This window comes from Gracilinanus agilis, chromosome 2 (assembly GCF_016433145.1).
Source record: "Gracilinanus agilis isolate LMUSP501 chromosome 2, AgileGrace, whole genome shotgun sequence".
Lineage (NCBI taxonomy): Eukaryota > Metazoa > Chordata > Mammalia > Didelphimorphia > Didelphidae > Gracilinanus > Gracilinanus agilis.
This window is the reverse complement of record NC_058131.1, coordinates 126744080-126769876: the sequence shown is the minus strand read 5'-3', so window position 1 is coordinate 126769876 and position 25797 is coordinate 126744080. Positions and strand designations below refer to the sequence as shown.

Genomic DNA, 25797 nt, shown 5'->3' with positions numbered 1-25797 from the left:
TCATGTCCATCTAGCTCCAACCTTCTTTCCTCTACATCAGTACTAGGAAGAGCAACCTTCTACCATGAGACAGATGAGAACATTCACTTCACTTTGGGGCAATTCTAAGTGTTAGGAAGTTTCTTCCTATATTGATTGAGTCTATGTCAATTTCCCCAAAAGAAACAATTACTTTTCAAATGCAAAACAATCATGACTTTCCCTTATATTTTCTTTAGATATATGCCCTTTAAACATATATTGAGACAGAGGAGGAGATGGAAGAACAGTAGGTAGCATGGAGGGAGGGTTACCTGGGGAAGTGTTGTAGGGCACTCAATTTGGAAATGGAAGACATGAGTTCAAATCACTGTGCTGCCATTATGTGTGACTCTGAGCAAGTCTCTTTTTCATCATTGGGCCTGTTTTCTCATCTACAAAATAAAGGATGACTTCTAAGGTCCCTCTCATCTCTAGCTTCATGAGAATCTTGTATTACTGATTGATTTTTTTTTTAATTTTAAATTTTTTATTTAATTAATTTAGAACAATTTTCCATGGTTATAGGATTCATGTTCTATACCTCCTCTCCACCCACCCCCTCCCATAGCCAATGCACAATTCCACTGGGTTTTACATGTGTCATTGATCAAGACCCATTTCCATATTATTGATATTTGTGCTAGGGTGCTCATTTTGAGTCAATATCCCTAATTATATCCCCATCCTCCCATGTGATCAGGCAGTTGTCTTTTCTTCTGTGTTTCTACTCCCACAATTCTTCCTCTGAATGTGGATAGTGTTCTTTCTCATAAGTCCCTCATATAGTTGTCCTGGATCATTGCATTGTTGCTAGTAGAGATGTCTATTACATTCAATTTTACCACAGTATATTCCTCTCTGTGTATATGGTTCTCCTGGCTATACGCCTTTCACTCTGCATCAATTCCTGGAGGTCTTTCCAGTTCACATAGAATTCCTCCAGTTCATTATTCCTTTGAGCACAATAGTATTTCATCACCAACAGATACCACAATTTGTTCAGCCATTCTCCAATTGAAGGGCATACCCTTGTTTTCCAGTTTTTTGCCACCACAAAGAGTGCAGCTATAAATATTTTTGTACAAGTCTTTTTCCTTATGATCTCTTTGGGGCATAGCAGTGGTATGACTGGATCAAAGGGCAGGCAGTCTTTTAGCGCTCTTTGGATATAGTTCTTTGTATCTTTGGATGTAGATCCAAATCCAGAATGGTTGTATCAATTCACAACTCCACCAGCAATGCATTAATGTCCCAATTTTGCCACATCCCCTCCAACATTTATTACTTTCCTTTGCTTTCATTTTAGCCAATCTCCTAGGTGTGAGGTGGCATCTCAGAGTTGTTTTGATTTGCATTTCTCTAAATATTAGAGATTTAGAGCACTTTTTCCATGTGCTTGTTGATAGTTTTGATTTCTTTATCTGAAAATTGCCTATTCATGTCCTTTGCCCATTTATAAATTGGGGAATGGTTTGATTTTTTTGTACAATTGATTTAGCTCCTTATAAATTTGAGTAGTTAGACCTCTGTCAGAGGTTTTTTTATAAAAAGATTTTTTCCTGATTTGTTGCTTCCCTTCTAATTCTGGTTGCATTGGTTCTGTTTGTACAAAACCTTTTTAATTTATGTAATCAAAATTATTGTGCATTTTGTAATTTTTTCCTAACTCTTGCTTGATCTTAAAATATTTCCTTTCCCAAAGATCTGACAAATATACTATTCTGTGTTCACCTAATTTGCTTGTAGTTTCCTTCTTTATATTCACCCATTCTGAATTTATCTTGGTGTAGGGTATGAGATGTTAATCTAAACCTAATCTCTCCCATATTATTTTCCAATTTTCCCAGCAGTTTTTGTAAAATAGTGGATTTTTGTCCCCAAAGTTGGGCTCTTTGGGTTTATCATACACTGTCTTGCTGAGGTCACTTACCCCAAGTCTATTCCACTGATCCTTTCTTCTGTTTCTTAGTGAGTACCATATTGTTTTGATGACCACTGCTTTATAGTACAGTTTAAAATCTGGTACTGCTAGGCCACCTTCCTTCACATTTTCTTTCATTATTTCCCTTGATATTCTTGATCTTTTGTTCTTCCAAATGAACTTTGTTATAGTTTTTTCTAATTCAGTAAAAAAGTTTTTTTGTAGTCTGATAGCTTATGGCACTAATTGAATAGATTAATTTGGGTAGGATGGTCATTTTTATTATGTTAGCTCATCCTACCCATGAATAATTAATGTTTTTTCAATCGTTTAGCTCTAGTTTTAATTGTGTGGAAAGTGTTTTGTAGACTTGTGTTCGTATAATTCCTGCGTGTATGTCTTGGCAGATAGATTCCTAAATATTTTATTTTGTCTAGGGTGATTTTAAATAGCATTTCTCTTTCTGACTCTTGCCACTGGCATGTGTTTAAAATATATAGAAATGCTGATGATTATGTGCATTGATTTTATATCCTGCAACTTTGCTAAAATTGTTGATTATTTCCGCTAAGCTTTTAGTTGATTTTCTGGGATTATTTAAGTAGATCATCATATCATCTGCAAAGAGTGATAGCTTGGTCTCCTCATTGCCCATTTTAATACCTTCAATTTCTTTTTCTTCTGTAATTGCTACTGCTAGTGTTTCTAGTATAATGTTAAATAATAGAGGTGATAATGGGCATTCTTGTTTCACACCTGATCTTTTTGGGAAGGCTCCAAATTTATCCCCATTGCATATGATGCTTGCCGATGGTTTTAGATATATACTGTTTATTATTTTTAGGAAAGGTCCTTCCTATTCCTATACTTTCTAGTGTTTTCAGTAGGAATGGGTGTTGGGCTTTTTCTGCATCTATTGAGATAATCATGTGATTTTTGTTGGTTTGCTTGTTGATATAGTAAATTATGTGGATGGTTTTCCTGATATTGAACCATCCTTGCATTCTTGGTATAAATCCCACCTGATCATAATGAATAACCCTCTTGATCACTTGTTGGAGTCTTTTTGCTAGTATTCTATTTAAGATTTTTGGACCTATTTTCATTAAGGAGATTGGTCTGTAGTTTTCTTTCTCTGTTATTGTTTTGCCTGGCTTTGGAATCAGTACCATATTAATGTTATAAAAGGAATTTGATAGAACTCCTTCTTTGCTTATTATGTCAGATAGTTTGTATAGTATTGAGATTAATTGTTCTTTGAATGTTTGATAGAATTCACTTGTGCATCCATCAGGCCCTGGGGATTTTTTCTTAGGAAGTTCTTTAATAGCTTGTTCAATTTCTTTTTCTGATATGGGATTATTTCTTCTTCTGTTAATCTAGGCAATTTATATTTTTGTAGATAATCACCCATATCTCCTACATTGCATTATTTATTGCCATATAATTGGGCAAAATAATTTTTAATAATTGCCTTAATTTCCCCTTCATTAGAGGTGAGGTCTCTCTTTTCATCTTTGATATTGTTAATTTGGTTTTCTTCTTTACCTTTTTTTATTAGATTGACCAGTACTTTGTCAATTTTATTTGCTTTTTCAAAGTCCCAGCTTCTAGTCTAATTTATTAATTCAATAATTCTTTTAGTTTTGATTTTATTAATTTCTTCTTTAATTTTTTAGGATTTCTAATATAGTTTTCATCTGGGCATTTTTAATTTGTTCACTTTCTAGTTTTTTTAATTTGCATGCCCAATTCATTGACCTCTATAATCCCTAATTTGTTAATATATGCACCTAAGGATATAAATTTCCCCCTGAGTACTACTTTGGCTGCATCCCATAGATTTTGGTAAGAATTCTCATCATTGTCATTCTCTTCAATGAAATTGTTTCTATGATTTGTTCTTTAATTAACTGATTCTGGAGAATCATATTATTTAATTTCCAATTAATTTTTGGTTTGCCTCTACATGTACTTTTGCTAATAACTATTTATTGCATCATGATCCGAAAAGGTTGCATTTATTATTTCTGCTTTTTTGCATTTGTTTGCTATGTTTTTATGTCCTAGTACATGGCCAATCTTTGTGAATGTACCATGTACTGCTGAAAAGAAGGTGTATTCCTTTTTTGTACCTATTTATTTTTCTCCACATATCTATTAACTCCAGTTTTTCTAAGATTTTGTTCACTTCTCTTATCTCTTTGTTGTTGTGTTTTTTTTTTGTTTGTTTGATTTATCTAGATTTGATAGAAGAGGGTTCAGGTCTACTAGTATAATTTTATTATCTATTTTCTACTTAAGCTCCCCCAGTTTTCTTTTAGAAATTTGGATGCTATACCATTTGGTGCATACATGCTGAACACTGATATTTCCTCATTGTCTATACTGCCTTTTATCAGGATGTAATTATCTTCCCTATCTCTCTTTTTTTTTTTTAAAACCCTTAACTTTTGTGTATTGGCTCATAGGTGGAAGAATGGTAAGGGTGGGCAGTGGGGGTCAAGTGACTTGCCCAGGGTCACACAGCTGGTTCCTATCTCTTTTAACTAGATCTATTTTTACTTTGGCTTTGTCAGATATCAAGATTGCACTCCTGCCTTCTTTTTCTCAGTTGATGCCCAATAGATTTTGCTACAGCCTTTAACCTTTGCTCTATGTATCTACCTTCCTCACGTATGTCTCTTGTACAGAACATATGGTAGGATTTTGGTTTCTTATCTATTCAGCTATTTGCTTTCTTTTTATGGGTTAATTCATCCCATTCACATTCAGAGTTATTATTACCAGCTATGTATTCCTTCAACATTTTGATTTCTTTTTTTTTGTCATGCCCTTTCTTCTTTCACTATTTCCTTCTATAACAGTGTTTTGTTTTTAATCAGTCCCCCTAATCTCCACCCTTATTTTACTTCCCTTTCTCCCCACTCCCTTTTTATTTCCCTCTTATTTTTCTTTAGGGTCTTTTTGAGTTATTCCCCCGCCCTCCCCTCCCCCCCCACTCTCTCTCTCTTTCTAGTATTGCTTCCCTCCCCATCAGTCCATTTGTTGCCCTTCTACTTCTCTATAGGGCACAAATCAGTTCTCTGCCCCAATAGGTCCAATTGTTCTCCCCTGTTTTAGTTAATTTCAGTGCACCTACAACTTAAGTATTTCTTGTCTCCAACATCTTTACCCTTCTTGTGTAATGATCTTCTCCCCTGCTCCCACTATTCACTTCTTTATGAATTATAAGTTTGCCCCATTTTGTCTCTTTTCCTATTTCTCTTAGTATTGTTATTTTTTCTGCCTCGTTTTATTTTTATATATTTATACATACATGTATATATCTTGACATTTCATACTATACAGTTTGTCACTGTTCCCTCTAAGTAAACTTCTTCTAGCTATCCTGATGATGATCACAAATTATATGCAGGACTCTTGCTGATCTACCAGACTGGCAACTCTGTCAAAAATAGAAATAAGACGAGTCTAGCAAGTTCTGTTCTTCATGAAATCATATTAGCTTTGTAGTCACAGTTTCCTTTTCTAATGATGTTCTCATATTATCTCTGATAATTTATTCTAGAATTTTGTCAGAAATACAAGTCAAGGTTTTTAGCCTTCAGTTTGAAGATTCCTTTCTCCTGGCTTCTTAATGTTAGTACCTATAATTTATACTGCATACATCTTATTTGTACACAGTTGTTTGAATTTGTTTTTCCCAATAATTAGATTGTAAGCCTTAAAATTGTCATGCCTTAAGAACTCATCTGGGATTAGAAACTATTTTTGTCTTTCTGTGAATCCTCAACATTTAGCAGAGTGCCTTTCATAATAGGGAGACAATCAGTAGCTCTTACTATATGTCAGGCATTCTGACCTTAAGGATTAAACATTCAAATAGGAAAAGAAAACACATAAAGGAAACTGAAATGGGAGAGGAGAATGAAGAAAGCTACCATTGGGAGGCACGGTAGAGAAAGCTCAGAGTGCAACTTGGAGAGTACTAAGACCTAGCTTAATAAATGCGTATTTGCTTAACCATTTTTTTCAAAAGCAAGAGATTTGCCCTGCAATGCTATAAGATCTCTTTAGTTCTCCATGATCTTTTGAAGATTATTGATAATAGTTAGCAGTCATATTTTTCAATTCTTTCAGAAATTCAGGATTTATTTCTTCAGGTCTTGGTATTTAAATTCTTCAAGGGCCCCTAGGTATTCTTTTAGTATCTTTGTAATTATTTTGAGTTTCAAATCCCTATTTTCAAATCTTTTTTCCCCTGTTCTTTCCATCCTAAAGATCATTTTCTTTGGGAGAAAAAACAGAAGCAAAATAAGAGTTGAAAAGCTATTCCTTCTTTTTACCCCTTTTCATACTGCCATCTATATCTACTGGCCATCCTATCCTTACTTTATTTTTCTCCCAGAGTAACAGAAAATAAATGACAAAATCTCTAGCTTTCCTTTCCAACTTTAACTCATTCAGCATTTTTGTACTCCAGATAATATTCTTACATGACCATGTCTTAAGAACCCATTTTATTAATACTGTTCCCTGTACTTACTTCTGTCTTCTATCCATTTTTTTTCATATCTAAATTGATTTACAAATTCTCCACTATATTCACGTCTACCTCTTTAAACAACAATCCCCACTCCTTCCTCCTCCTCAGAATTTTTATTGTTTTGTATTTTCAGATTTTCATTTTTAAGCTTTTTCCATATCTTTCAGGCTGACTTCCTGTGTAGAATTTTAGGCTCTGGAATCTTTTTATGAAATCTTTGAAATTAAAAAAATTCATGACTCTTATCAGACTTGATATGGTTTTCTTTACTTGTTTAGAAGACAGAATAGTCACTTGCTCTCAGCAATTAGTTCCTCCTTGTTTGGTCTGGTCCTGACCTGTCATTTCATCATTATAGATAATATTTAGGTTGCCTACTCTCTCACCTATGTAGATGGACCAATGCATAACTTAGAATTTTAGAGAATTGTCTAGAGGCACTGAGAGTGAAGGCTACCTCTCTGTCCACTACAGTGGTGTCTCTCTTTTCCTCATTGGTGAGAATTAAACTGTCCAAATTTAGAAAGAAAAATTATCAGCAAATCCAGATTAGAAATTATTAGCTACTCTGATTTAGGCATAGAGACAACTCCAGTAGTTATCCATTTAAGCAAAGTTCTCAGTCACTGAAGTTTCATGCTTTCTTGCTAAGATTTTGATTTCTTTTCAAAATTACTCACCTCTTTCTTCTCATTATCTGTCCAGGTGACCTAAACTCTACACCAGTGATAGGCAAATTAGAGTCAGCAGGCTGATGTGGGCATTATTCCTAATCTGACAAATACAATGAGTAGGATACAATCCGAAGAAACTTCAAGAGTTGCCTTAGAAACAGACTGACAGAGGAGCATTTCCTTTCTCTTTAAAAAGTTTGCCCATCACTGCAGCAAAAAGTGCTTCTCTTTCTGTGGCCATTGATCTTCATTCAAATGCTCTCCACTATGCTTACCTTCTCATGTTCTGTATTTCTTCACATAACTCTATCGGTTTAATGCTCCACCAAGCTACCTCCACCCCCTTCCAGGCCTTAATTATGCAACTTAAATAACCTTCCTTAGTTCAGGGGTAAATGAGTCTGAATATTTGCCCCTCAGGCCTATCTGGTTTTCTTGGGATCATAAAACCAGGAGGGATGTCAGACTCTGTAGGCCAAACTCCTCATTTTAAAGATGAGAAAGGACATGCCTGGTGTGGCAAAGGTAATGTGCGTCAGAATTAAGACTTGGACACAGTTTCTCTGACTGTGGAGTCACATCAGATACATTTGGTTACTTATATACCATGTTTTTACTGTAATAAAATCTGCATTGACCAAAGAAGGTATGATAAGGTTCTTCTTTTCCCAAAAACCTTTGTCGTGAGCAAATATTCTTTGTGAATATACTGGAACATTGACAAACTGTTACTGTTGTTCTCCTGCTAAAAGGTTTGTTTTTATATTTCCCTTTTCTATGTATTTTTTATGAATATAAATTGTCTTGCCTTTACTTTTTCTCAAAGGTGCATTTTCACTGTGTACTGATGAAATCCTCTTTTTGTAGTTATGCCCCATGGTGTCCAGCCTGCCTGCAGACTGAGTCAGAATGGGAGACTTTTGCCAAAAATGGTGAAATACTTGACGTTAGTGTGGGAAAAGTGGATGTCACTCAAGAACCAGGTACTTTGATGAATTTTGAATGACGTATTTTAAAGAAATTACTCTAAATGAACAAGCTTTTACATATTGGCCAGATGACCGAAGTTCACTGGGTATATGATAAGAATAACATCATATAATTAAGAAATAAATGTGTATTTTTATGTAATTTGCATTAACTCTAAAAGGTAATTTGGAGTCTCTGAAGAAACTTTCTTTTTTACTTTTGAATTCTATGTTTTTTATTTATTAATTTCATTTCTTATTACTATTTTGACCTGTTGGTAGCTTTTGCTTGCTCCCCACCCCCATCTCCTCTTCCCTGCTGTGTAAGAAAAGGTATTTTATACCTGAGTATGGATGTTATTCCCACTTTGTGCCAGTTCTGATGAGAGTAAGGTCCAAGCATTGCCCAGCACCCCCGCATCTTTCTTTCTACTCTATTGATTCTTTCATGCTTTCTCATGTGAGATAAATTACCCCCAACTTTCTCTCCTTTTATTTTCATGGCATATTGTTCTTTTTTATCCAGTGATTTAAAAAAAAATCTCATTATATTCATATGTTCCTATTCATTCCCCTAATAGTGGTAAAGTTCTTATCTTTCAGTACCTTAAGCATCCTAAGTACTTTAGGTATTTTAGGTACTTCAAGTATCATAGATACATAAATTATCACCAGTTACTCCTAATGTAATCAGCTTAACCTTTTTATTTCCCTTGATTACTTTAAAGAATCTTAAGTATCTCTTATACCTTAAATATTCTAGTTACACTTGCCCCGTGCAGGGATGTGATTAGTTTAATCCTATCAACTTCCTTCAGTTTACCTTTTAATGCTTCTTTTGAGTGTTAAATTTGAATACTAAGTTTTCATTTTAGCTCTAGCCATTTTGTCAGGAATGCCTGGAATTCTTCTATTTCGTTAAATGTCTATTTCTTCCCCTAGAATATTATGCTCAGTTTTGCTAGGTAGAAGATTGTTGGGTACTTTTTATAGAAGAAAGAATAAACATGGATTTCCTGATAGAACTATAATAGTTAAAAGGACCAATTTTGGTAGTCTTCATTTAAAAATCCCAATTATTAATTCATTTGGCAATAAAAAAAGGTACTGCAAGTTAGGCCTGAAATATATACTCAATCTAAGGAAGGAGATTTTCATTAAAAACCATACCCATTTGATCAGCCTTTTTTCCCCTTTTATACTGGTCTTTGGATAATAATTGTTTCTACTATTCTGTTTTTTAAAAGGTAGAAAAAATTATGATTGTGTAGGGGGCTAATTGATTATGTATGATTTGGGTTTTCCAAATCTGTGGTATCATTATGTGTTAACGAGCATCTCAGTTTGGAGGTCACATTCTTACAATTATACTTTTGCTAATGTGTTTATCATTTTCAGCCCAGTGAAATTAGGGTGAGTGTCATCAGTTAATGGGCAGTCAGAATGTATTATATAATCAAAGCTCCTATTTCCACCCAAAATTTAGAATTATAGCCAATATTTTCACAGCATGCACATTATTATGACTTTTGTTAGTAAAGTAAAAAAAAATTAACTGAAGAAATATTGAAAACACTAAATATGTAAATGTATTTATATTTTTATTCAGTACTACCAACTTGATATAATTGTGCTAACTGAAAAAGATGATTATCCACAAATATTTGAAAAAGTTAAAGGATTGACAAAAACTCACCGTTATAGTATACTATACAAATTAAAAATAGCAAAAGGAATTTAACACAATACCTCTTTTCTTGTCACTTAACATTTGTGTGTGACATGTTTTTTTTGTGTTGTATTTCCTTATCTTGTTTTATCTTCCTTAAGTTTTCCCAGCAATTCCAAGCCCATGGGAGCTTTCCTTAAGTTTCCAATTTCAGAATTTAGACATATTCAAGGCCTTTTAGGCTGAAACATTTAGGACACATAGTCAAGATTATAACTTGTAAGTTTTAAGACATTTCCCTTGGGAATTAGGACACTAATATTCTTCCCATGGGAACAAAAAGAGGGGAAGTATTCTATTAGTCTCATTAGAAAAGAGTGTATTAAAGATGTATATTTATGTGTTAATATATGTAAATCTGCTTGAGGAGGGGGATTTCTCTACTCTTCATAAGGAGAGATTGATGTCTCCTTTCTGAAGGACACCTAACTTTCACTAATTTTCTATAGGAATTTACCAGTCTATGATTTCTAATACCAATTAATGTATGCTGGGGAATAATGCACAATTTCATCCCATATGACTCCAGTACTTTTGGTAATGTTCTGACTTGATTGGGGCTCTAAATTTCTGAAATTTTTTATTGTTTTATGAAGTGAAATAGCTATTTGACAAGATGATCAAGCAATCATAGGTTGTTAGTATTTATACATCATCATTGAGATTATTAATTTACTTTCATTAAAATTCCTTAAAAATAGTGATATTCTATGTCGATGTCTATCTTTTATTTATTTCCCATTTTCCCACATTAATGACTTATTCAAATAGGTCAGCCTAGAATTTCTTCAACTATGTACTGATTCTTCCTTTAATTTTGTACTTTAATTTGGTGTTGATTTTTATTTTTGCTGTATTATCTGATGATACATGTACATTTGAGGATCCCTCATCTTTCAATCATTTTTAGTCCAAGATATTTCAGTTTTTGGTGTATTATTCATTTTTCACCATATTATTCACTTTCTGACTCTTCTTGAAGAAAGTATAAATGATATGTAGGCATGGGGTTTCTGTATAGGTTATCTTCCTCTGTTTTTTCTCATTTATTTCTTCTGTACTTTATTCTCCAACATAATTTTTATTATAGTCCCCATGCTCATATTTGTATTTAAGTTTTGGAATATTAAAATGCCTGTTAATTTAGTTTGAATAGTATTACTGAATTCTTTATAGAGTTCATCTACCAATTTTAGTATAGTATTCCTATATATATACGTATGCATACATAATTGTGTTATATGTTTTAACATTTAGTAGGATATGTAATATAGTATGTAGTACACCTGTCCACCAGTGGCTAAGACTAAAATAGAACCAAGGACTACTAAATCATACATAAATATTCCTATGGGTTGCATATTGACTTAGAAAACTACATATTAATATTATTTATTATTTAGATTAAATATTTCCCAGTTACATTTTAATTCAGTTTGGACAACACTTGGGAGTTTTATGGGTTACATATTTGACATCTAATATATACTATATGGATATGAATAAACATGTGAATATAAATAAACATACATATTTATCTACATTTAAGTGCAAAGATGATACTATATGAATAAGTATATACATTATATGATATATATTATGTTACAAGAATAACCATATGTAGTAGGATCTCATTTTATGCAAACTCAGTACACACAAATTCAGGTATAAGTGATTGGCAATCAAAAAAGACAAAGGCAGAAAAATATGTAAAATAAAAAAAAAAATAAGGGGCAGCTGGGTAGCTCAGTGGAGTGAGAGTCAGGCCTAGAGACAGGAGGTCCTAGGTTCAAATCCAGCCTCAGCCACTTCCCAGCTGTGTGACCCTGGGCAAGTCACTTGACCCCCATTGCCTACCCTTACCACTCTTCCACCTATGAGACAATACACCGAAGTTAAGGGTTTAAAAAAAAATAAAAAATAAAAAAAATATTCATTACATGCTAAATCTGTGCCATTTTCCCAAGTAGTATAAAATCTCACAGAAGTCTAATCAATCACTCTTGTCCTTAGTTTTGGCAAATCTGGGAAGTAGAGCTCAAGACACCAGTAGCAAAGAAGGGGTGGTGGCAAAGGGCTGGTGGGATGCAGGAAGGCCAACGTGGTGCCAAGTTTAGAAACCAGAAGAATTCCATTGTTTCTTAATTTTGATTATCTCTTTATTTTGTGAACTGGTTACTTCAGATTTTTAATTCCTAGCTACTTTTCCCTAGTCACTCAGATGGTTCCTTCCCCCAACCCCCCTTGTCCTTTTCTCTTCTATGCCTCTAATCATTGAGAATAAGACCTGATTTTAATGTTGGCTAAATAATACAAAAATATGCTTAAAGAATCTATAATCCCATCTATGTTGGCATACCTGCTATTAATGTACTTTGCATCTTTTCCAAGTTAATTTTACAGTAGTTAAATAATAATAGTTATACTTGTATAATAATAATAATAATAATAATAATGGTTTACATTTATATATGGCCTACCTTGTAATCAAGAACTATGCTAGATATTTTAAAATTTTTTTTTATTCTCACAACAACCCTGGGAGGTTGGTGCTATTATTACCCCCCATTTTGTAAAAGAAGAAGCTGAATCAAACAGTGAAGTGATTGTCCCAAGGTCCCCTAGCTTTTAAATATCTGAGGTTGGATTTGAACTCAGCTCTTCCTGGGACTCTAAGATCAGCACACTTTCTGCTGTACCACACAGCTGCTTCCAGCTATAGAAGCCTTTGCAGATTGCAAAACTACATATGCATGTGCATTTGTATGTGTATTCACACACACAATCGCATATGACCTTGTAAGTTAGGTGCTTTTAGAATGTTCATTTATCAGATAAGGAAATGGAGACCCAGAGGGGTTCAGTGATTTACTAGGGGTTCCATGGATTATAAGTGTCTGAGCCAAGATTCAAACTGAAGTCTTCTCCACTGGCTACAAGTCCTACTACATTACTTAAGAACCTCCTTTTCATTTGACTGTGGCTCAAAACTATTTGCCGATTGATTACCAGCTAGCGATGTGCCCATCTGATTTTAGCTGACCGTATCTTCAGAAAACAAACACATAGTCTGTTTTCAAAGCCTTTTCTAATTAGAATTTCTCAGAGGGGGAAGCTGGGTGGCTTAGTAGATTGAGAACCAGGTCTAGAGATGGGAGGTCCTGGGTTCAAATTTGATCTCAGACACTTCCTCGCTGTGTGACCCTGAGCAAGTCATTTAACCTCATCGCCTAGCCTTTACCACTCTTCTGCCTTGGAACCAACACACAGCATTGATTCTAAGACTGAAGGTAAAGGTTAAAAAAAAAAAAAGAATTTCTCAGAGCCAGGCTCTTACTACCATAGACTTTGAGATCTTGTTTTGACTATGTTATTATGAGGCATCATACTACAGAGTATGGCTTTGGTGCAAGAACGTATAAATAAATTGGAAGTTAAGTATGCTATATTCACAATAAATTTAAATTTTATTTTATTTTTTGAATGACAAAGGAATGGGAATGCTTAATTTCTCCTAGTATTGATACTGTTGAGTTAACGATAAATGGTGATCATATTTAAATTCCATTTTAGAAGTAAGGATAGTAAGAACAAATGGGCTCAAATCAGAAGTTTTATGTTTTTATAAATAACTAAATTTCCATTCTGAAATCTCAAATATTGAACTTAGGTTGTTATTTTGATGCTAAAGTTCAAGGAGTTATTTGATGTTTAGATACTTCTAGGACCCAGAATGAGCAATGGAAAATAATAAATTCTTCTGATATTTGAAAGCTTTCTAACAGAGCACCCTATTAAAAATTTCCATTTAGTTAACTGTCTCCATTAATGTTCTACTTTATTGTAGTTGCCTAGCTATATCAATACTTTTATTGTTTTTTTAGGGGAGAAGTTCACTTTTTGCTGTGTATGAAGTTTATAAAGAAAGAAATACAGACTTTTGATGGTGCTTATAATAGAATTGGGCCTACAATTTAAGCATTTGTCATGAATTTGTTTAATTTAATACATAAAAATCTTTTACATATTTTAGAACAGAAAACAGTGGTGCTTCAAGATGATTTTTTAAAGGATTATAAAAGGGAAAACACATTGGACAAAACAACTGCAACATATAATCTCAGGATAAGAACAAAGTTCAATGACAATTCAACTTGAGCATAGGGAAATAGTTTTACTTCACTGAACTGTAGATCTGGGTACATTTCCTTTATGTAGCAAATACTGTGTAATACAGATGATGTTTCAATTAAGCTGATTTCTTCAATTAATTTTAATGAGAACAAATTTGAATTTTCTGTTTTATACATATGAACTTGACTCCCAAGGACAAAGAATACCAGATGTTCCTTTATGGCAGTATACATTTCTTATTCATCTCAAAACTCAGAGGAGAAATGAAAATTTTGCCAAGGTCAGGGATGTACATTGACTTTAACAACTACCTCAGAAAGGAGAATTTGGTTCTTTACAATGAAATTTTCAGACCATTCCTTAAAGTTCTTTATCAGCAAATTTTTTAGGCAGACAAGGTTTGTGGTAATATGATATGGGGGAAAGAACACAGAACTGAGGATTGGGGGATCAGAAGACTGAATACGCCCTACCTACTCTGCCATTACCTAACTGATGCCTTTTTTTTTTTTTGGAGATCATACTTATTTATTTTTATTTTTAAAGACGAACACATTTATATTTTGTTGCTTTACAGCAAATGGTTAAATATTGCAATAGAAAAAATAGACCTTTGATTTCTTGGGAAACTTAGAATTAATAAAAGAACTTTGTACTTTCCTGAAAGGAACTCAGCCCACTCTTTTCTTCCTATTCAACTTAGCTCAATGCTTTACCCATTCATATTAATTGTACTAGATGTACATACCAATGGACATCTAACTAATGTCTTTGATAAGTTTATTTCTCTGCTTCAATTTCTTTGTCTGTCAAGTAAGGGTAATAATATATGCCTTCCCTAACTTACAGTGCCATTGTGAGGACCAGGTGATGTAATAGAGATATAAAAAATAATTTTCAGAGATAACTACACTTTTCAAATGTAAGTTGGTGTCGTTATTGTTATTGAGAACAATCAACAGAGATGACAACTCAACTATAACTTACAGTCTCAAAGTGTTCCCTATAGTTTAGAATAGTTGAGTGATTTTCATATAATCACACAGCTAGTAAGCGTCAGAAGAAGAAAAAGTGATTATTTGTCAGGTATTGAAATTATGAAGGTAAAGGGAAGGGAAATATGGAAAGGCTTATGGAGAATAGAAAGTAGGAAGGACTCAAGCTGGAGAAAGAAAAGGTCTTGACTTGAAAGAGAAGATTGTTTGGGGTTCACGGAAAAAATCAAGAAAGAAGAGATGGACTCCTCATTTGACTCATCTTTATAATAAAGAGCCTAGGATCTGTGACCTCTAAGGTCTCCTGACCCCATGATCCTACGATTTAAGCAGAAAAGACTTGAAAAGGAGATGATCTAAAGGAGGAGAAGGACTAGAGGAAGAAGCAGAGAAGATGAATAAAGTCAGCAAATGAAGCAGTCAAGGAGATGGGAGAGCAGAAGCAGAGGAAGGGGAGGAAAAAAAAGACTGAATAAATTGAGATTAGAAAAAATAATTGACCTGAAGGAGAAGGACTTGAAGAGTATAAAAATAAGGACAGAAGGAGAAGACAATGTGAGTAAAATAAGGAGGATTAACTGAAGGGAAAGGAAGCTGGATTGAGGTGTCAGGATGTTAGCATCCTCCAAAGGAGAATGATGATTTAGATTAGGGCAGCCATTGTCCAAGGTTTTAGTAGTGGAGGCCAACAAGGCCACCTCTACAGAGTGCTCACTTTAAGACCGAGACAGCTGAGTCAATCCCAGGCACAATACAAGCATGAGACAGTACTCCTTCCACCCAGGAACTGAGGAAAGCTTTAGCATATAGACAAGCTCAAGGGAAAAGTAACCCCCAAATGAGCAAAAGACAGAGAAAAAACTAGAAATAATATCTCAATAAGACAGATAACCAAATACAAGTCCAGAAGAGGACAGCAATACAAAAATGAAGGTGTGTGAAGCTTCAGGGGAAGGTGGGGGAAATGTCAGGCTCGAAGTGAACCCTTGGAAGAGACCTGGAGAAGGATAGAAAAACAAATAATAAGAAACGTAGAGGAAGGATTGAAGAAGAGAATGATGGGAACACTCAACAGCTTGGAATGAAGGCTTGTTTAAAAAAAAAAAAAAGATTCTCTGGAAAAGTATCTCAGCCAAGAAAATAATTCCCTCGAAGAGAAGCCTTAGGGAGGAAGATGAGTCCCGTGGAATTAGAATTGGAGAAATTGAAACTGGCAACTACATGAGACAGCAAGACCCAATGAGACAAATTGAAAAAAAGAAGAAAATTTGAAATTTCTCACTGAAAAACAAATGTCCTAGAAAATAGATCTGAAGAGATAATCTAAGAATCATTGGATTGCCTGAAAACTATGATCAAAAAAAGAACTTGAACACCATATTTAAAGAAATCATATGGAAAACTGCTTTGATGCTCTTGAACAAGAAGAGAAAATAGTTGAAAAAATGCACTGATCATTCCTTGAAAGAAATCCTAAATTTAAAATTCCCAGAACTATTATATCCAAATTTCATAAATCCCAAGTCAAGGAGAAAATACAAACAGCCAGAAAGAAAAAACCCCAACACAATTCAAATATTGCAGAATCACAATCAGGATTATACATGTTCTAGCAGCTTCTACATTAAAGGACTGGAGGGCATGGACTATGATATTCTATAAGGCAAAGGATCTAGGCCTACAACCAAAAATCACTTACCTAGTGAAACTGAATCTATTACTCAGAGGAAGAAATGGATATTTAATGAAATAGAAGAATTCCAGGCATTCCTGATGAAATGACCAGAGCTAAAAAGAAAATTAGTGATCAAATTTGACTCTTAAAGAAGCATAAAAAGTTGAAGAAACTGAGACTCAGAAGTTAAATGATTTGAAAATGGACTGAGTACTATTAACTGGGGAAAATTTGACTCTACTAACCATCTCAGAAGAACTGTTCTTAAAGGTCTTGAGTTGTATTGATTCAAATACAAGCTGTCCAAGATGTAATCTTTAATTTTAAGATTAAAATTGAATATTCTCAAAACAAAAACAAATACTAGTGAAAACATCTAGGACTGAGAAGAAAGTAGGGAAATTTTTCAATAACCTGCCTAGAATTTGTAGTATTTGTATTTTGGCCAGAGTTAAGTATCTATGCTAAAAATACAGGACAATCTCCTTTCTGGTAGAGAGTAAAAAGGGCTTGAGAGTACTTTTCTACATTACAGGTTTTTTAGAAGTATTGATTAGAAAAATAATAATTTAAGAGCTTCAATGAAAATAAAGAAGAAAAGCAAAGAAGAGACTGGAATGTAACTTGGACTGAATCAGGAGTTTGGAGAGTAAAAGAATATGATACAGAGAAAGAGAAGAAGGACCTTTGAGCACATAGTGCTAAACAACAGAGAGGAAGAGCCAGGAATTCGATTTTCTTAGAAGGTTCTAGCTACATACCAAATAGTAAACAATAATGGAATTTTAGAGTTTGAAGTCACCCCATTGGCCATTTAATTCAATCCTTATGAAACAAAAAAATTGACACTATAACATATCTAAATATTCAAGAAGTGGTCAGCCAGCCTCCACTTAAAGACCTCCAAGCAAATGGAATCTACCTCTTGTCAAGATAGCTTATTCCACTTTTGATCTGTTCTATTTGAAAGGAGATTTGTTCCAGACACCAAGCCTAACTTGGCCATTCTTTGTTTCTGCTTCTTCCCTCTAGGGACAAAAAGAAATAAATCTAGTGGCTTTTCCTTGTGTGTGACCTCTTCATATTCTTGAAAATAGTTATCGTGTTATGATTACAATTCTCTGGGGATTGTATCTTAATTTATTATTCTTAAATAATAAAAAGCTGGCCAGAGAAATAAAAGGCTCCAGCTATGTGTGGCCGGCAGCTCCCTTAGCCACCTCTTCCTGCAAGCTGGCCCCAGTCCAGAGCCTGACCGCATGCCTTCTTGGTCCGGATTCCAAGGATAAAGGCTCTCCTTCCTCTCCCTACTCCAGGTTCTATTCTTTGTGATGCCCCTTTCCCATCCCTCTTTGATTGGAGAACTGAAACATTACTTGGACAAGAGGTTGGTGTTCTGGACACCAGAAGTCATGGAATATTTAGAATGGCCTCACAGCACACATGTCTACTTTTCTCTGCCTGATCTTGCCTAGCTTGCTTAGTTGTTTTACTATCCACAAGGCTTTTTTGCAGATAAACAGAGAAATTGTCTCTACCCTCATTCAGCCCGGCATGGGGTGGGCTAGGGTGGGGGGGAGGGAGGATAAATATGTCGTAACTTTAAATTTTAAGATTAAACTTTTCCCCTTTCAAATCCAAAGATTGTCTTGAAGTTCCAAAAAGGAGTACAGATTAATATTAAATTTCCTCAATCCCCACCTTTGATTCATTGGGAGACATATTAGTTTCATATATAAGGATACATAAAGGCCCAAAAGTATTATACACTTCACGGAGGGTCTGACTATATTTGGGGGTTTCTTAACATATTGAAAATGATTGAGACACATTTATCCAGAAGCCATTAGGGGGCATTCCCTCTTTTTGGCACGGGGGTTTTAAAATAAAAATAAAACAGCACATGGGGAGCACCAAAGGTGATAAATGACCCAATCCCTACAGTTCTGTTTATTATATCCAAAGACTCACTCAGAGTCTCCTGATGTAGTGTCTGATTTCTGGGAGGCATCTTCATTGACTAACCTAAAGTGTAAGTATGTATGTATGCTTTTTGTAACAAAACACAAATAAATCTTTTTTAAGATATCTAATTATTTCTTGTATTCATTTTAAATTCCTAAAGCTACAACTTCAAATAGAGTAGTTTTTAAGAATGGTTAATACTTTAAATTCTCAAGGAATTTACATATTTTGACATATCCCTTGACATATTTTGAGGTAAATAGTAAAGCATATAGAATAATACATTATTAGAAATACTGACTAGAGAAATAAATTCTGCAAGGCATTCTCTTTTACCCTCCCATGGTTGTCATTTTTTCCTAACAAATTTCAAAATCATTTCTTAAATGGGTTTACTATTACCTAATAATCTAAAAAGGATTGCTTGAATTTATCTTGACAGTCCCATTGACTTGACTTAGTATTTACTTCATACCAGTATTTATTTCTGAGCTGATAGCAAGATTATTTTAAATACAAAATCTGGATTTACTAATAATGTTACTATTACTTTGAAATTCTGTAGACTTGGTATTAATATTCTATACGCTTTTGACTTTTTAAAAATTGTTGCCTTGTAGTTTTCCCCTTGATAGAACTATATAGAACAGGAGGCAAGCCGTTTTACCTGCATACTGATCCTGTTCCATCCTGTCTCCTCCAGCACATCGTCTCTTCATCCCCGCTCTGCAACTTCAATCTCTTCCTACCTACTAGTTGTTTCCCTACTAACATGCTCCAGCCAGAAACCCCACTTCTGATTCTGCCACCCCCACCCACTATCATCCTATGTCTCTTTTACCTTAACTTCCCCGAGGATGCTCACTACAATAGGTGCCTCCACTTTCTTCTTAACTCTTCTCACTTAACTTTCCTCTCATTTTCTTAATTTTCTATAATCAGGTTCTCTTCATAATTCATCTGAAGCTCTTCTCCAGAGTTACTGGTGACCTTGCCCAAACCAATGACTGTTTTTCAATCCTTATCCTTTTTAAATTGTTTTCAGATTTTTACAGTTGAACATTTTTTTTTAAACCCTTACTTTCCATCTTAGAATCAACACTTTGTATTGGTTCCAAGACAGAAGGGTGGTAAGGGCTAGGCAATGGAGGTCAAGTGACTTGCCCAGGGTCACACAGCTGGGAAGTGTCTGAGGCCAGATTTGAACCTAGGACCTCCCATCTCTAGGTCTGGCTCTCAATCCACTGAGCTACCCAGCTGCCCCCTGAACACTCTCTTCTTGATGTTCTCTTCTCCCTAGGTTTTTGGGATACCACTCTCTCCTGATTCTTCTTATTCTACTTACCTGGCCACTCCCCAGTCAGTTTTACTAGATCCTCTTCCAGGTCCTCTATCCTTATCCTTCTTCTCTTCTTCCTTTATACTACTCCATTTGGTGATCTCATCCACTTTTTTTTAAATCATCTCTAAACTGATCAACTTGTCCAAAATTGAATTCATCATCTTTTCATATTTGTATTTTATTTTTTTACATGTCAATATAATTTCCTGATTTTATAATTTAAAATGTTATAACTTGGCATTTCTTATATTATCTTTTTATTATTATTTACTTAAAACTAAGACCCTGTGCTTAGTAAAATATTTGTATTCTACAAATCGTCCCCTTCTTTCAAGCCCTACTTCCTTCCATAAAACTTTCCTAAATCAATCCAGGCCATAGTGATATGTACTTCTGCTATTTCCTTTCAATAAATATTTATTAATTAAGCTAGGGAAGAGGAGAGTGTAGGGAGCCCAGGGAAGAGGCTAGGGAAGGAGGGGAGGGGAGAGATGGCTGGGGAGAGCCGCAGGAAGAGCAGGGTCAGGGTTACAGAGAGGGAACGTGGAGGGATACAATATGATAACTAATGATTTTTATTTTTTAGAAAATTTATCCATGGTTACATGATTCATGTTCTTACTTTCCCCTTCACCCCCCGCTGTCCCCCCACCCATAGGCGACGTGCATTTCCCCAGGTTTTGTCATGTGTCCTTGATCAAGACCAATTTCCAAATTGTTGGTGGTTGCATTGGTGTGGTAGTTTCGAGTCTACACCCTCAATCATGTCCTCAACCCATGCGTTCAAGCAGTTGTTTTTCTTATATGTTTCCTCTCCTGCAGTCCTTCCTCTGAATGTGGGCAGCATCTTTACCATAAATCCCTCAGAATTGTCCTGGGTCATTGCATTGCTGCTGGTACAGAGGTCCATTACATTCGATTGTACCACAGTTTGTGTATATACCTTTTGACCCAGAATACAACTATTAGTTTTATTTCCTAAGGTGATCAAGGAAAAGAACCTATATATTCTAAAATATTTGTAGCAGCTCTCCTTTTGGTGGCAAAGAACTGTAAATTGAGAGGATGCTCTTTAAGTAGTGACTGAAAAAGTTGTGGTATATGATTGTAATGGAATACTACTGTGCCATAAGAAATGACCACTGGTTAATTTGGGGGAAAAAAAAACATGGAAAGACCTACATGAAATTATGAAGAGTGAAAAGGGCATAACAACAGAAATATTTTTTGGAAAATGACCTATGTACGTCCACCTTCAGAGAAAGAACTGATAAGTGGAAATAAGTAAGACATAGTTCTTCCTATCTGTCTGTCCGTCCGTCTATCTATCTATCTATCTATCTATCTATCTATCTATCTATCTATCTATCTTTTTGTCAAATGATGCCTCTCTAACGAAGGTGGAATAGGAAGGAAGGGAGTTAACTATTTTAATGTCATACTTTTTAAAATGACATTGAGGTGTTTTTTGGCAGTGATTTGAGGATGCCAGCTATCTGTCTGGGTATCAGCTTGAGCTCTTTTTTTTCCTTTTTCTTTTTTTTTTTTTTAATTTTAAACCCTTAACTTCTGTGTATTGACTTATAGGTGGAAGAGTGGTAAGGGTGGGCAATGGGGGTCAAGTGACTTGCCCAGGGTCACACAGCTGAGAAGTGTCTGAGGCCGGATTTGAACCTAGGACCTCCCGTCTCTAGGCCTGGCTCTCAATCCACTGAGCTACCCAGGTGCCCCAGCTTGAGCTCTTTTTGAAAGCAGAGAAGCTTATATAAAAAGTTGCCTTGACTTTGATGATAATTTTATCAAAAATGAGTCTAAATAACAAAAACAAACCCTTATTCCAGGTTTGGATCTGACTTAAAAAGGAAGAACTTTTAAAATCTAGTAGAAATGAAAGAATCTTTGGAGATGGTAGTTAAATCATTTTAAAAGATATTGTAAATAATAAATAGACAGCTGATAATAGTCTAAAATATTCCTTGTCTAAAATTTGCCTTTAATTTTGGAGAGAACAGATTTTAATTATTGAAAGATAATCATTTGTAGAATAAACTTTAGGAATGGAATAATCTCTAGAAAGAAATTCAGATGCCATGAATATAAATGGTTTATCCAAAGAGATTAATGTTCATACTCATAGAACTTCTAAATTAACTTTGATTTAAGGATGACACCAAAAAAAAAATGGAAGCAAGAGCAGGAAATGGAGAATTAACACAGAAGATGGTCAGAGTCTTATGTAAACAGACTGGAATGCTAACGCCAAAAATGAGCTTAGGCTAAGCATGAATGCTAAAGAAATGAAGGAAGTTTTTAAAAAGATGCTTTAAAGGCAAGATGAAAATCAAAGTTTGCCCTAGTTTCTCATCCATACAATGAGCTGGGGAAGGAAATGGCAAAACCACTCTAGTATCTTTGCCAACAAAACCCTAAATTGAGTGGCAAAGTTAGACACAGTCGAACAATAACAACATTGAGAAATGATATCGCTGTTAAAAATTAATCAAGGGGCAGCTAGATAGCACAGTGGATAGAATGGAGTTTAGGAGGACCTCAGTTCATATCTGGTCTCTGACACTTTCCTATCTGTGTGACCCTGGGCAAGTCATTTAACTCCAATTACCTAGCTCTTACTGTTCTTCTGCCTTGCAATCCATACTTTGTTTTGATTCTAAGACACGGTAAGGGTTTCAAAAATAAAAATAATCATATATTCTAAAAGTGCATTGTGTTCATGTTGTCCATGGCTTTTGCAGTTTTGAAATATATTCTATAAAGTTGTAAGTTACATTTACTCTCCACAGGATGAAAAAATAAAAATCTACAGCTTTGCCAAACATTGAACATAAAGCATGAGGGAAAATAGTTCATGATCAAGTTAAAAGATAGCTTTTTTACCTCAAACACTTATCTTTAATTGAAATTCTTCATTTGTAATATAGAAACATAAATAAAATAGTAAATGCTGTCACTGCTAAAGCAATTGGATGCACTTGCTTTTTAAACAATTTTAATAAATTCTCCTGGTATTAACTGACATTTCATCTCTTCCTCATCCCTTAGATGGGGGTTACACACAAATCATCTTGATCTCAGAAGGGTTTGAATATTAAGAACCAAGTAGACAATGTGTTTAGTTGATAGATTTTTTGGTAAAATTTTTCCGGAAATCTGTTGGAAAAATCATTTTTTTCTGCTAGACTGTGATTCAAAGCAATTATAAAAGGTCTTTTATAGAAAGTAGTTTGTTATAGTACCCTTTGTTATTTCTCATTAGATATTTACATTTTCATTACTTCCAGTAAAATTTTTTTTATAAAGGCCTTTGAAAAATGTCTCTTTCTTATTCAGTTGTCTTTGTAAAAATCCAAATAGAGGAACATAAAATCTCTCTTTAAATCTGTACCTATTAATAATATATTTGTGTGCATGTATGTATGTGATTTTCTATATAGAAAATATATGTATACATACACATATGTATACATTTCTTCCTTTTAAGTCCACTAAAGATGTTTTAGAATATAATTTTTCAGATATGAAAAGGTTTTATTTTTTGTATATACATTATATTTTCAGTTTAATCAATGTTGATCATCTTTTGCATCTTTCTGAAGTCATAATTACAGATAATTGCCTTGGGTAATGATTCAGCTTTTAAAATGAATGAGAGCAGCTGTCATCTCTTTGTTGTAAGAAGACAAAACCTCATCTCAAGATGCAGTTGTCCAGAAAGTCATCACTCCAAAGTAAATGGTTTTAAATGTCCTTATTTCAGCTGCAGGTGAGCAGAATACCTAATTATTAGTCTGTAAGGAATAGAGAAAAAGATAAGAGGAAATAAAAGGTTTATCTGTTTGTCCTCCTATCTCTTCTAGTCAGTCACTTACAAATGAGGAAACAAATCCAAAGAGTTTACCTGATATGCCAAGGTCATTGCACTCAGAGTTACAAATAGCCCCTGAAGTATAGGTAGAAATATAAAGGCTGTACAAAGCTCTGTGAGAAAGCAAAGATTTATTGAGAAAATATAGCAGAATTCAGCAGTGGAAGGATTGATTCGCCACGAGAGGGACTAGAGTGGGTGTGGAGCAAAGATGGTGCAGAAAGGCCTGGATGGAATGTTGTCCTTGTTCTGTAGTGTCCTGGGTCCCTGCTACATCCTCAGCTCTCTAAGGCGCACTGAAGGGGCTGTCAACGCCTTGCCTGGGAACACGTGACTTACATGATAGTACTCTGTCCCTCCACCCCAGCTAGGTAAGGGGCAGAGCAGCCAAACCTGCTCCCAGCCTCCCTTCTGCCCAGATGTTGTTCACTCGAATTTCTTTTCCTAAAGTTCCCTTTTGCTTGCCAATGCTAGCTTTGTGATTATTGTTATTGTTGTTGGTTCTAGAAAAGTTTACCCAGGCTAGGAATCTCAGACTAGAATTGTCAGAGAAGGTGCAACCCAACATTGATGGAGGGAGTTTCATCACTTTTGAGTCCCCTATGCTAATAAGACCTCAGTTCTAGACTTTCATCTGTTTTATTACTGTTTTTGCAGGAGTATTTTAAAATCATTTTAACATTATTGAATAGCATTAAAAGGTTAAATAGACTCCTGGGTTTATCTAGGCTGCAATTTGATTCTGTAGGAAATGTGCTTCAAGTTGGAAAAAAATGACACAAAGACTTTCAGAACACAACTTGTTCATAAGTTGGACTCTACCCAGGGCCAGTTGGAGGCAATTAATCCACAGTTTTGCATTCAGACTTATGGGATATCACAGACAGATAAGAGGAAAACTCATGAAAATATCTTTCTTCTGGCCTGTCATTAAGAAAAAGAACATTTGAACCATTTTAGCCTTTTTTGAATAATGTACCAAGGATACATTGGTACATTAAAAATTATTAAAAATAGAGGCAATGTGAAGATTCATCCAAGAAATATAAGCATGGGTTTTCTATGTGTAATTCACCATTGTAAAATTTGGGAAAAGTTAGAATGATACATATAATAGAGTGTTTATCCTTACAGTAGAAAAAAGGTTTTTAATTTGGGGTCTATCAAATTGTTTTTTGTTGTTTTTTCGCTTTTTTCTTTTTGATTTAACAATTATATTCAATATAATTAGTTTCCCTTTTAACTTGTATATTTTGTTTTATGCATATAGAAACATAATTATAGAAGAGGTCCATAAACTTTACCACATTGCCATTGTATGGCTCATGACACAAGAAAGTAAGGAACCCTTAGTCTAGAAGGATATGTATAATGGGGAGGCAGCTGGGTGGCTCATTGGATTGAGAATTAGGCCCAGAAATGTGAGGTTCTACGTTCAAATCTGGCTTCAGACACTTCCTAGCTGTGTGACTCTGGGCAAGTCACTTAACCCCCATTGCCTAGTCCAGTGGTTCCCAAACTTTTTTGGCCTACTGCCCCCTTTCCAGAAAAAATATCCCACTATCTCCTCAACTAACCACTGTCATTTATGGATAACTCTTCATTGTTAAAAGGCTTTACTTCTTTCAAGTCAAAATGTGCTTCTTTAACTTCCACCCGTTGTTCCTAGTTATTCTTTTTGAGGTCATCAGAACGTGTCTCTCCCCTTTTCTGTGTGGGCGCAGATCACATAATCAGTGTCTTTACTAAAGTGTCATACTTAGAACTGAGCATAACATTTCAGCTATAGTCTGATCAGAATAGACTACAATGGTGCTTTACTACCTCTTTGCTCTGAATACACTGCTATTTTTTTATTATTATGTTTGTCATTGCTTTTAGTTTGTTCCATTGATCTATTTTTTCTATTTTTTAAAACTAGAAATAAATGCTTTGGATGAT

The 25797-nt window shown here is 34.7% G+C and overlaps 1 protein-coding gene across 1 annotated transcript in view; it reads left to right on the top strand.

Annotated features, from left to right (window-relative positions):
- TMX4 (thioredoxin related transmembrane protein 4) overlaps window positions 1-25797 on the top strand; it is a 108780-nt gene that overhangs the window by 30394 nt on the left and 52589 nt on the right. Inside the window, exon 2 of the mRNA XM_044663400.1 lies at window positions 8033-8148. Within this exon, the coding sequence (XP_044519335.1) occupies window positions 8033-8148 (116 nt within the window). The remainder of the gene's footprint in view (window positions 1-8032; window positions 8149-25797) is intronic.